General features: G+C 40.2%; 1 protein-coding gene across 1 annotated transcript in view; it reads right to left on the bottom strand.

Annotated features, from left to right (window-relative positions):
• Positions 1-328: 328 nt before the first annotated feature.
• LOC115452539 (teneurin-m) overlaps positions 329-12,155 on the bottom strand; it is a 276,231-nt gene continuing 264,404 nt past the window's right edge. Inside the window, 7 exon segments of the mRNA XM_037441564.1 lie at positions 329-3,576; positions 3,692-4,063; positions 4,176-7,959; positions 8,209-8,461; positions 8,682-9,090; positions 9,470-9,646; positions 11,475-11,691. Coding sequence (XP_037297461.1) covers positions 3,220-3,576; positions 3,692-4,063; positions 4,176-7,959; positions 8,209-8,461; positions 8,682-9,090; positions 9,470-9,646; positions 11,475-11,691 — 5,569 coding nt within the window. The 3' untranslated portion in view covers positions 329-3,219.

The following is a 12,155-nucleotide window of genomic DNA, read 5'->3' as shown; positions in this document are numbered from 1 at the left end:
AATTCCAAAATATGTTTTTGGGTTCCTGGTAAGTACTTACTTATCTTCAGCTTCATCCAGCGACTTCCTGAGATTTTTATGAGGTCATCTCTCCACCTCGTGGGTGGACGTCCGAGGCTGCGCTTGCCAGTTCGTGGCCTCCACTCCAGAGCCTTCTTGCCCCATCGACTATCAGATCCGCGAGCTATGTGCCCTACTAGATAGTAGTAGATAGATATCTAGTACCTCATTGGAAACTTTTACCTAAGGAAGCCTCCATCTTAACGGCATCGAATTATAAATTCCACTAATAATTTTGGACGGGAAGTTCAATTAAAACAAACGTCGATATATTTTAATATTTTTATTACATATTCCATTAGAATAGTTTCTATTATTTATTATTGTACATGCTTACATCGGCTCACAGCACGCACACCGTCCGCGCGACTGCTCCGCTATACACATTCAGATTAATGGGGTCTATGCACCGTATCTACAATAGAGAGATTAAAATTAAATGCTTTAAGAGGAAATCAGTTCTACCATGTAAATGCTTCTTGTGAACGCGACTTTACTCTCTAATTGAACAACCATTGAAGAGAATTGAGAAACTTGACAATTAAAGTAAATGTTCGAAAGTAAAATTAGATTAATTATTTGCTAGTGAACATGAGAGCGTTCCGATATGAGATTTCAAATAGAGAGAATTAAAAATATTGTACGCTATGTCCCAGAATTTTTTCTATTTTTTACTCTGTACTGTCCCATAGATAATAATATTTATCATCAATGGTTGTTCACCCAGCCAGTCCATAAAGCTTTCTAAAAAAATCTAAAAGCTGAGTCTATGGTTTAAATCTGTCGATTGTGTGGCCGTATACAGTCTATGACGAGCTCTACGACCTATGCGCCTCTATGGATTAACCAACACTGCAAAACTGGTGTTCCATGTTAGTTAATCTATAGTTACATTATACAATTATGTAGCAAGTGTTGTCGTTCGTTAGGTCTACAATCGAATTAAAAAAACTTGAAATAAATAATTATCAATAGTATCTTTATTGCTTTTATGAAATACCTAGTGTTGTAATGTTGCCATAACTGTGCGTCTCATACTATTCCAGGTTGGCAACACTTGCCACACACCACTACGTCCGCCGTCCTGTTTACATCACAACATTATTCTAAAACTCCTTAACGGTTTACATTATAAATAATCCAAGCGTAAGAGATATGTACAATATTTTTACATGTAACATAATTAAGTACCTATTTACAAATTAGAATCCTTTATACATTATAAAAAAGATATCTATACCGCTCTATATATCACCGCAAAATGAATAACTACTCACAATAGATATATATTATTATCATTATTATTAAAAATAAAATACACCTTAAACATCACTAAATAAGGGATAAGACGTATTAAAATTACAATGTATTGCTTCGTTTAGTCACATTTTGCAAAAATATCACCATAGTGTGAGTCCGCAGGGACCCGAGGAGCATCCATAGTTTTAATCTTCCCCCACCGCTAGTACGGGGCTGAACGAAACTAGTTCATTGGTATCGTACACAAAAAAAACAAAAATACCTTTAGAATCTGTAAAACAATGCAGTATTATACGAACAATAAAAAAAAAACCAAAGTATTGAGTTATGTAATTCCATATCAAGACAAAATAAATTAAACATTATGCCATTTCAGTTTGAAATCGAGCTCTTTACAGTAGCAAAAAACTAATTTCATTAAACCCCTTAACACTTTTCGTAAAAAATATCATCCATCATAATTCACTCAGTCAACTAGCATAAAATAGTACCTCTAACACAGAATAGACACCACAATTTAAATGAGACACATTCATGGACATATACTATATATAATCTACATTTAATTACAACACTTCTCGCAGACTTATCCTAGGAAATACAATCACATGTACACTGCGTAATGCGAAGGGAAAATACGCATGCGAAATGATTTAGGTGCGTAATTACGCTGCATGATGCGAAATGTACGCAGCAAGCTAAATAAAATGTCAGTCTCTAAGAAAAGTGTGCGATAAGTCAGCGAGAAGTCTAACTGTTAATGTAAATCTACACTTCGATTATTGCACAACACATGCAGAATGTACGTATAACGGTTGACAGTTTAATCGTCTATTTACTAACGAGGCCTTCCTACTGCGGGATTAGTCAGCTAAGTTCCAACACATAACTAGGCGAAATGATTCTGACGCTACGTGTTATGGGACGAAAGCTCTTTATACAATTTCAAAGATTATAGATAAAATTTCAAGTGAACGAGACCTTGAAAGCGAGATTGCTTTAAGAGTTAACGAGTGGAGCCGCGGGGCAACTCGCTGGTTCAGACTCGCTAAATCAACAGGGAACATATAAAATTATTGCTTAAACAGTATTAGTATTGCGAAGTAAAAAAGACCTTAGGTCTAATGTAAAAGGAACGACTACAAGAATAAAATATATATTTATATTCTATTTACATCTAAACAGTACGGTTACAAAGAAATATTTGGCTAAAACGTGATAGGAGTACATGTCTTGTGATAAATTAACGTATTTCTAAGTGTATAATGGGATTTAAAAATAGGTAAAAATGTAAACACTAATTTAATATTACCACGATCCTACGCTTCATCTAACGACAATCGTGCGTAAAACGAAACGAGTGTAGGCTAAGGACATCTAAATATAATCCAAAATAATATCATCGGGTTACAATTAAATAAATTACGAGTAAAAAAGTTGTGATCGCGTTTGAGTATTTTGGTTCCATTTTGTAATATCATTATGCTCAGTTTATTTATAATTATTATTTTAAAGTTCATTTTTTATTTATGTCTCGGTACCCTGTAGTGAGTTGTTACGAGATTCATTTCAGTCCGATGTACAGGCGAAAGTAAACAAGCCAGGGATATTACACGTCTAAGTACAAAAACAAAGTAAACAGAGTGTTATGCTCGTATGTCCCATCTCTCACATTACGTCCGTTAACCTAACCCGTACCTTCCAATCAGTCCTATGCAACCTTTGTTACTTCTATACAATCATTTACCGATCACAAAACCACGCTTATCCTTATCGAGGCAGAGAACGCTTCAGTCCTATAAAAATAATAATTAACCGAAAATGAGACTCGCCATGTTGTCAATGGCGGGTTTCAAATTTGGATTTCAAAATGGCGTCGTATGGCACGTATTAAGAGAGTCACGAGCGGTGGCGCGCGCGGCCGCTCTTTCTTCGTTTTCTTCTGCCGTCTCTAACGAACACGATGTTGGCGGGGTCGTCCGCCAGCTGCGGGTACTTGGACACGGAGTGCACGTCCTTGGCCGCCCAACCGTCGACGATGCCGTGGGAGATGAGTTCCTCCTTCTCCTCCTCTGTCCAGGAGCCTCGGCCCTCCCAGCCGCCGGCCACGAGGACCTTCTCCCTCTCCCACGCCCGCACGGCGGCTCGCTTGTGCGCGTGCTTTAGCAATTTGATCCTCTCTTGTGCTGGGTCAACGCCATAGCGGAGGACTATGACAGCTTGCGCAGAACCCTTGCCGACTGCGTGGACACGTACCTGGGAAAATGTACATATTTCGTTTATTGTCTTAGTAGACATTTTCTTTTCTTTTAAATCAGTCGGATACCTATTTAGCTTAGATCATAGCTAAAAAATATAAGTTGACAATTACCTCCAATCCTTGATCATTGGTTTCGTCCTGTGACACGTTGAACTTGCCAGACAGCCGTCTTAGCTCCTCCATGTCATCCCTTATCTTCAATGAGTTGTCCTTTACGAAGTAGAACACGTCTTGGTCATGGATGCTGAAGTGGACGTCTAAGAAATAAGAGTTGTTGAAGACAGTGGTGATGACGTCTTCCACCACGCTGTTGGCGCCATCTGCGACGCTGATGAAGGCTTTGCCATCCACTCTGGAGATGAGCACGCCTTCTCCAAACACGCCTCGCTTGTATGATACTCGAGGAAGGAGGTTTCGTGTGATCGGTTCCATCTTTAGCAGTGGTGTCGGGACGAAGTCGATGTCGGATAGCTTGTCGTTTACCTGCAATGTTATAAATATCATTGTAGAAATCAGTAACAGGGTAACATTGATTTAAAATTTCTAAAAATTCATCATCAATCTTATTATTTTATCTAATTCACGAGGAGCTTACCTTTTCTATAATACACTGAAGACCAGACATGACGCCGAAGTCGGGTGCCAATTGCGGAGCTGTTACTGACGTCATCGGCTGGAAGATCATGTCCGTTATGTATTTGGAGCCCATCATCTTGTTCATGTCATATCCATACAGCTGCAACCAGCTAGCCAGGCTGGTCATATACGGAACATTCTGGTTCTTGTTTATCGGGTCGTTGTTCCTGAATCGATACGTGAAGATGTCCGTCGGGAGACTTAGTTTTGTCGCCAGGTGCTCCCAACTCGGCGTCATCCATTGTCCTACAACTGGGTCGTATAACCTGTTCTCAACGTATACCAAGTTGGTGTTGTAATCGAAGATACCTCCATGGAAGTCTACAGGAACGTAGAATCCTGGGTTCGTGTCTTTAATAATCTTTCCGAACGGACTGCGTTTGAGTTCTTTTATTATTTCTCCGTTTACGTCGAAGACGACGAGCGGTGAGCCGTTGTGATCAGTGGCTACGTAGAAGCGCTGGTCTTCCGTCTCGATGCAGGTTAGGAAGTCTCTCTGGTCGTACAGGAAGCGGATGGTCTTCTCCGTCTTCGGGTAGTGCATGTGGGTGATCAAATTCGGGGTTTGAGGATTCGAGTAGAAGAACTGCGTGATGTTGCTCTTATCGTCCTTCCAAGCGACCAACCTGTTCCTATTGTCATAATAGTACCACATTTGGAACTTATCCCGTTCGAACGCGTGGACGAACTGGCCTCGTGAGTTGTATCTGTATTTCTGCTCGCCTCGCCGCACAACGAACCCGCGATCATCGTAGCCACTGAATTCAATATCTCCATACTGTACAACTCTGTCGGCAAAATCGTAGCCGACGTGCCGTTTCTCACCGTGTTCAATGATACCAATTACGTTACCGTTCTCATCGTAATTGTATTTCCAGTCGTCTTCGGACCCTACTACTTCCATCAGGTGTCCGTCGTAGTTGTAACTAATTCGTTCGTTAGATGATGTGTCGCCGATCATCATCTTCTTCGTTTTGATTCGATTTCTGACGTCATATTCCAGTTCCAAGCGGAATACGTCGAAAGCTTTGATGTTTATGAGGACAGTTTTGATTCTACCATGGTCGTCGTAATCAGTGATTGTAAAGAACTGTTTGCTGGTGTCCTGCATCACAGAGCGATTGAACGTGTTACGGTAGATTCTTAAATCACTGACTGCTTCGAGTATTCCAAGATTTTGGTTGTATTTAAGCCTCAGCTGAGGTGTTTCTTTGCTGTTAATGTTTACATCGATTGTGGAAAGACGCGCGTTACCATCATACTGATACTTGAAATGAGCATTGTTTAGACTACTCTTAGAATTGAATTTCATCTTCTCATCTTTGAGAATACCTGCGTGGTATTTATAGTCTTGTTTCAATTCGTAGTCAGGATCAGTGATTTCTACATTCTTTACTAGATGGGTATTCTCATGGTATACATAGCGGATAGCAGATGCTCCAGCTAATATAGTCTCCAGTTTACCAGTACTATCATAAACGTACAGAATTTTGCCAGATTGGCGAGGGAAGATCTTTGCCAGGATGTGTCCATCGTCGTTATACAATATTTCGTATGGATGTCTGTTCATGGGAGAGAAGTATTGATATTTGAAGTAACCCAGAGAAGTCATGAGAGCAAATGTATGGATGTGACCTCGAGGCGTGGTCAGATTTTGGAGAGCACCAGAATCGTCATAGTCTAGCAGATAATCGCTGCCTCTTGGCGTTGTTACCTTTAGAGGAAGACTAGTGAACATATCTCTAAATGAGTAAGCGAGAGACGACCCATCACCGTAACGAATTTCGTGAAGTCTTCCAGCTCTGTCAAATCCATAGGTTTCATTCAGATCTCCCCAACTCCATCTGGTTAGTCGATTGAATCGGTCGTACTCTAACTCAACTTCTGCAAAGATGCCATTCCGAGGTCCCCACTTCAGCGGCCTAGCAGTTCTATCGTAAGTAACATTTAAGAGTTCTACTTTGTCGTCCATAAAGACGGCGACAGTCGATGTATCTCTGTCGTATTCGAGCGTTAACAAGTTTTCGCCGTTCACTCTCAATTTTCGTCCGATTTGTGCGACCGTCTTACTCTTGCCTTTATTCGTGACTAATTTTCTCAAGAAATAGCGCCATTCGAATCTGTTCGCTAAGTCGCCGCCGACTTCAGTCCTTTGCTTAGCTGGTACAGGGTAACTTTCGCCCAGTATTGGATCTATTTCTGCAAGGATGGTGTATGGGACTGTATCAGTGGAAATCACATGTCCCCAAGGCATGCTGGAGGAAATGCTGCCATCAGTTGATATGATGGTCTTTTTCTCAGCTTCTCCGACTTTTGTATTAACTGACGATCCTTTGATTAATATTGAAATTGGTTTCCTTTTGTTTTCACTGACTCGCACTGTCGCGCCTTTGAGGCTCAGATCGAATGTAAGGTTGATAATCCTTCCAGTCGGAGTAACAGCTGACGTGAGTCTTCCAAATTCATCGTATTTGTAAATATAGCTTCTGCCTGTGCTGTCATACTTGGCTTTGAGTAAACCAGTTGTTCCATGATAGTCGAATGTGACGTTGAAATTGTCTGGCGTCCTTAATTCTTGCAGCATCTTCATTCTTGACATCTTCAATCTGCATTTCTGACCCTTAGTATTCTCAATAGAGTTGACTAGACTAGAATAATCTCGTAGAAGGAACACTTTGTTGCCAGCAGCGTCAGTTACAGTACTAAGCTTACCATTACTAGTATTTACAGTGTACGTAAATACGTAGTTATTTTCACTGGTCAATATATTCTTGGTCATGACGTGTTGTCCGAATCTGTTGAAGATGTATATTTCTTGTGTATCCGGGGAGTATATTTCGTACTCTCTCGCTCCACTCGCATCAGGGATGCTGGCCATCACGGACCGTATTCTATAGTTAGCTTGATCCGCGATATGAACGATACCATCTGGACTGACAATAACATCAGATATTGTGTTGAATTTGGAGTTCGATGCAAGGAAATGGTCGGCTTCGAAGCAATCGCAGCCCCTCTCCAGACAATTGCATTTAGATTCGGCGCCAGCATACAAAGATATCTTTCCATCGGTAGTGATCAGTCTAACTCTGTTGATTCTTTGGGAGTCGCTTTCAGCCACGTACAAGTCTCCTGCTGCTCCGAAAGCTATGCTCTGTGGCATCACCAGGGTAGCATACGTTGCTAACTCCATATCGTAACCAGTCAGTGGGGATGGGCAATGCAATGGCCTTCCTGCAATAACCTTCACTCTACCATCAGGAGCCATTTGTAAGATCATATGATCATCCACAATATGCAAGCTGTTATCCAATGGATTGATGGCAAGTTCCGTTGGCCAGCGTAGATGGACCTCTTCGACGCTTAGAGTGCCTTCGCAAGGGATAGGTTTCCAGTGAGCTCGGTGCATGTGATTACCAATTACTGTTGTGATAATACCATCTCTATCCACCATACGGATGTTGGTACCATCAGCGAAATATAAGACGTTATCTATGGACACAGCAACTCCTTTTGGATATGCAAGTTTAGCATCCCTGGCCAAAGCTCCATCGCCACAATGGGCCTCGTCTCCTGGGAGGCATCTCTCGCCGGATCCCACCACTGTCTCCCAGTTGTGTTCGGGGTCGCTGTAGTCGTCGGTGTTGCGCACTTTAATGATCTGGTGGGATTCAGGGTCCGAGATGTAAAGAGTGCCGTCGAGAGGGGATAACGCCATGTGGTAGCGGTACGATACTTGAGTGGCGCTGTGGAATAAAGGAAAAAAATTGTTTATATTTTTGATATATTTTAATAGTTATTTATTGAAATAGTTGTCGCTTCAAAAGATTGACAAAATGATAAGTTTACACCATAAAGTAGGTACCTATAATTATAATTAAATATAATAATTTTATATTAACCATAATAGAACCATTTCCAATTTTCGTAACGATAATTCATCTTCTACATTATTACCATTAATTATTTCAAATAAAAACATGAAAGATACTCACTTCAACTTGACCACAGTTCGCACCATGCCGTCAGTGCTAATCTTCCTCACGAGATTGAAGTCTCCAACGAAGATGGAGCCGTCAGGAGCAGCAGCCAAAGCCACGGGAGCCAAGAGACGCTGTTTGGTCGCAGGTCCGATGCACTGCGGACCGCAGTGGAGCTCTCTCTGGCGCCCGTCGCCCATGGTCGTGATGATGAGACGCGGCTTATGCTTCAGGTAGATGTTGGTGCCGTCGCCTTTTTGGAGTATACCTGGAATTGTTTTTGGTTAGTATTAAGGATTGTATGATCTTCATCATATGATGATTTAACATAGGAGATAAAGAACTATTGACCATAAACAAAGTTTTTAAGAATGAATATTTTGGAGTAAGAAAAAACAGATTACGCAAATTGAGTCTTCACAAATAAAAAAAAAAATCTTAGTGTTATTGGACTAGCATATTAATTTTGACAAGATAAAGATTATTACCTTCGTGGAAATTGTATCTATGATGTATATCCAGATTCCATCCGCCAACATCAGAGATGCTCATATCATGACCGCTGAGTTTCGTCGTCTGGACATTCCAGATGATATCCTTGCAATCCGTGTATTGGTAGCCAACTTTCACCAACGCCGTGGTCACACCATACACCCTCTGTCTATACACATTCAGCCTGTTCCATGGGTATGTGAACTTAATGACTGGATCAGCTTCAAAGGTCTTCTCGAAGAGGATGCCTTCGATTGTGATGCGAAGATGGATCAGGGCCAGGGTTGGCGGGACTTTCTCTGGAGTCAGTTGGAGTTGGATGGTGGATAGGTAGCCGGCGGCGCGGGAGCTATGGTATACCAAGTTGAGACCTGTGCCAGGGATCTGCAGGCTTTCTTGGACCACCTGGAATATGGTCGAATTCTAGTATAAGAACCGGAGCGTTGGCTGTTGTACTTACAAATTGATAAGTGTTTATTTGCTTTTATACAATCGGAAATAATTTCTAACGTAACACACTTTCGCAATTATAGATTCTGGGAAAATAAGTTTAATTTATCTGCTTTCATAATAAATATATACATGTAAATAATACAGAAACAGTAATTCCTCATTTACTCCCCTTAGTTCCATTTATAGTAATTTATTATTATTAACCAACTAAGAATTATCGTAAAGCAGTATACTCTTATAATAAATATTAAGTCTACAGTATCTCACTTTAATCAACCAATCACCATCCTAAACTCGAACACCAAATAGTAAATTTAAAATACCCGCTTACCTGAGATTCAGCCAGGATAGCGCTCTTGTCAGGACAAGCGCCCTGGAAGCCGTGCTTCCACGTGGCCAGCACGACTGGCTTCATGGCGTCGTAGTCGTGAGCGAGGCACGCCTGTGGCGGACCCATGCCGGTCTTTTCATCAGCCGTGGTCATCATCACTTCATCGATTATCACCACCTGCGGATAGAATGATAAATGGAATTGTCTTTCCTATTGTAAGTGTATTTAGGGTGCGGTCCACGAGATCGAAGGTTTGAGTCTTTATATTTGAAGATAAGTTTGCTTTGGTGTTTTTGACAAACTTGCTGTATTGAATAATAATCACTTTGCGCCCTAACAAGTTGAAATGTTGAATATTTTGTGTGCAGTGGTTAACACGTTCCTTTCGGCGAGTCAGGTTCCGGTATTAGCCGGTGTAGTATACCCCTCTTAATATTGAGTAATGTAGTCTCTGGCTGATTATTTGAATTGAATGTCAATATTCGCTTTTGTGTTAGTGGACAAAAACGAGGTCATCTAAATTCACGTTCCACTAACAGCTAAATGCCATATAAAATGTAGATGTGCAGGCCACGTCAAACTTTACACCTCAATAATAAAGCCATAAAATAGTAATTGCTCTTTAATCGTTATATTGCATGCCGTCGTAGAAGAAAAAATAAATTACAAGGCACTTTAAAATCTGCATGGGCTTGCAATAGATTTAGTTAAGAATTTATGACATGCTATAGATGTCCTAGTTTACAGTTCGGACTTCGTTAGGCTTAATACAAAGTTTTAAAAAAAATATATTTATAATAAATATACAATCGTAAGACATTGTCGAGGAAGGTCATTTATGCATAGATTTATGTTCCTTAACAGGTCGGGTAATTGATGCTTCTAGTGTTCGCCCATTTATTTGGAATGACGGGTCATTACAAAATCAAGTACGATTTAGAATCCCGGGTAAATTTATTATATCTTACGGACCTCTCATCATCAACCCCTTAAATTTGGGGTCGTCTCCTAAAGCCACACGTGAAAGCCGGAATGTTTGCGTTGCATCGATGTCACGAATTAATGTCAGGATATCGGCGTAGCTGTTTCGCTACGTCTTTCTTGTTGAAATAATTGGGATGAAGAGATATCCCCAAATCGAATCTTCTACGAGAGTTTACAACCGAAAGCTACGATACATGTGTCGCGTTCCAATATCAGCCTGTTTCAAACAAGGCGGCGTAATTGTGTCGACTGGCGAGGAATAATCATCTCTCGTCACTCGATACTGTACCAGGATCCCACCTCAATTACCAAGTGCAGTGGGTCATTTTACCGTACGTATTAAAAGTGACCCCCTTCTTACCCGCCATTGGGCCAAAAGCTGGATACTCTTATGTGTCAGGGATTCCTTTGAGACCAGGAACCCTTGATAAAATATGTGTTAAGCTGGATTTCCCCAAAATGTATTTATTTGAAACCCTCGTATAGAGTTCGTGTATAAAATGAATTTGTTTATGCAAATCCTGATGGCTTTGTTTAAAACCGTGAATACATTTGAAATAATAGTTTAAGCTTTTTGGTTTTCGATTTTATCATTTGTTTATTTTCAATATTTAATCTTTATTCATAAATTGTGTTTATAGTGCCAATAATATTCTATGGCTTTTAAATTTTATATAAACGTGTTGCTGTTTGTTTTGAACCAAAAATCCACTAACATTTATTAAAACACAATTAAAAAGTAACATTATGCGCGACTTCTATGTCAAGAGACATAACTGAAATTAGAGCTAAAGAAAGAAATAGCATAAATTCAGATCGGCAAAAAACCAATTGATTTAAAACGAGGCAAAATTAAACTCTAGCATAGTTCAACAAAAGTGTAACGTTAGTCAATATTGTATTTTGACTCTTTACTTACCCGCAGTATAGCTATAGTAAAATATTATTTTGCCGCTATTGAAAAATATCCTCATGAGAATTTAACTCCGGAAAAATTATATACAGCTCCAATTCCACTCACCTCATTCCAAGGGACGAAGACAACTTGAGAGGATCTCTTGAAGGGCGCCCTTCCAAAGTGCAGGGTCACAGCCCCTCCTCCGTTCACCAGGAGGTCGAACCAGCCGTCCTCCCTCGTTAGAGTGAAGCCTTCAAGAGGAGTGGACGTGGAAACCCTCACTCCGACGAGACCTGATCCTAAGGTGGTGATCACACGGCCGCGGATAACCGCCGATCGACTGGAATAAGTGGTTACGATGTTGATGATCTCGATGCATTTAAAATTAAGTTTCAACAGTAATTGGATAAGGTCTAAATTGAAGGAAAGTTGGTTGATTGGGTTTAAATTTGAATCTATTTTGATATTCCAATCAGGGGAGTTAAGACGAGTAAGTACTTATGGAAAACATTATGGTAGAACAATAAATATTTTGGTTTATATCACATTTCTGTCGTGGAGGTAGTTTTAAAGAAATGCTATAAGATTAAGACAATTACACTGGGATCTTTAAAACCGGATTATAATAGTTGTAAATGCGGTACCTGACCAGACGGACTCTCAAACGAGGCACCTCCCATACGTCTAAATACTTTTTACTTCTAACTCATTTTACTATCAAACTATTTCTTATTAATTATTTTTCATCTATCTACAAAGTTTTGATTATAACGAGTTTGTCAATGTTTCACAACCAGGACTTCA

This window comes from Manduca sexta, chromosome 22 (assembly GCF_014839805.1).
Source record: "Manduca sexta isolate Smith_Timp_Sample1 chromosome 22, JHU_Msex_v1.0, whole genome shotgun sequence".
Lineage (NCBI taxonomy): Eukaryota > Metazoa > Arthropoda > Insecta > Lepidoptera > Sphingidae > Manduca > Manduca sexta.
This window is presented reverse-complemented; position numbering and strand designations above follow the sequence as displayed.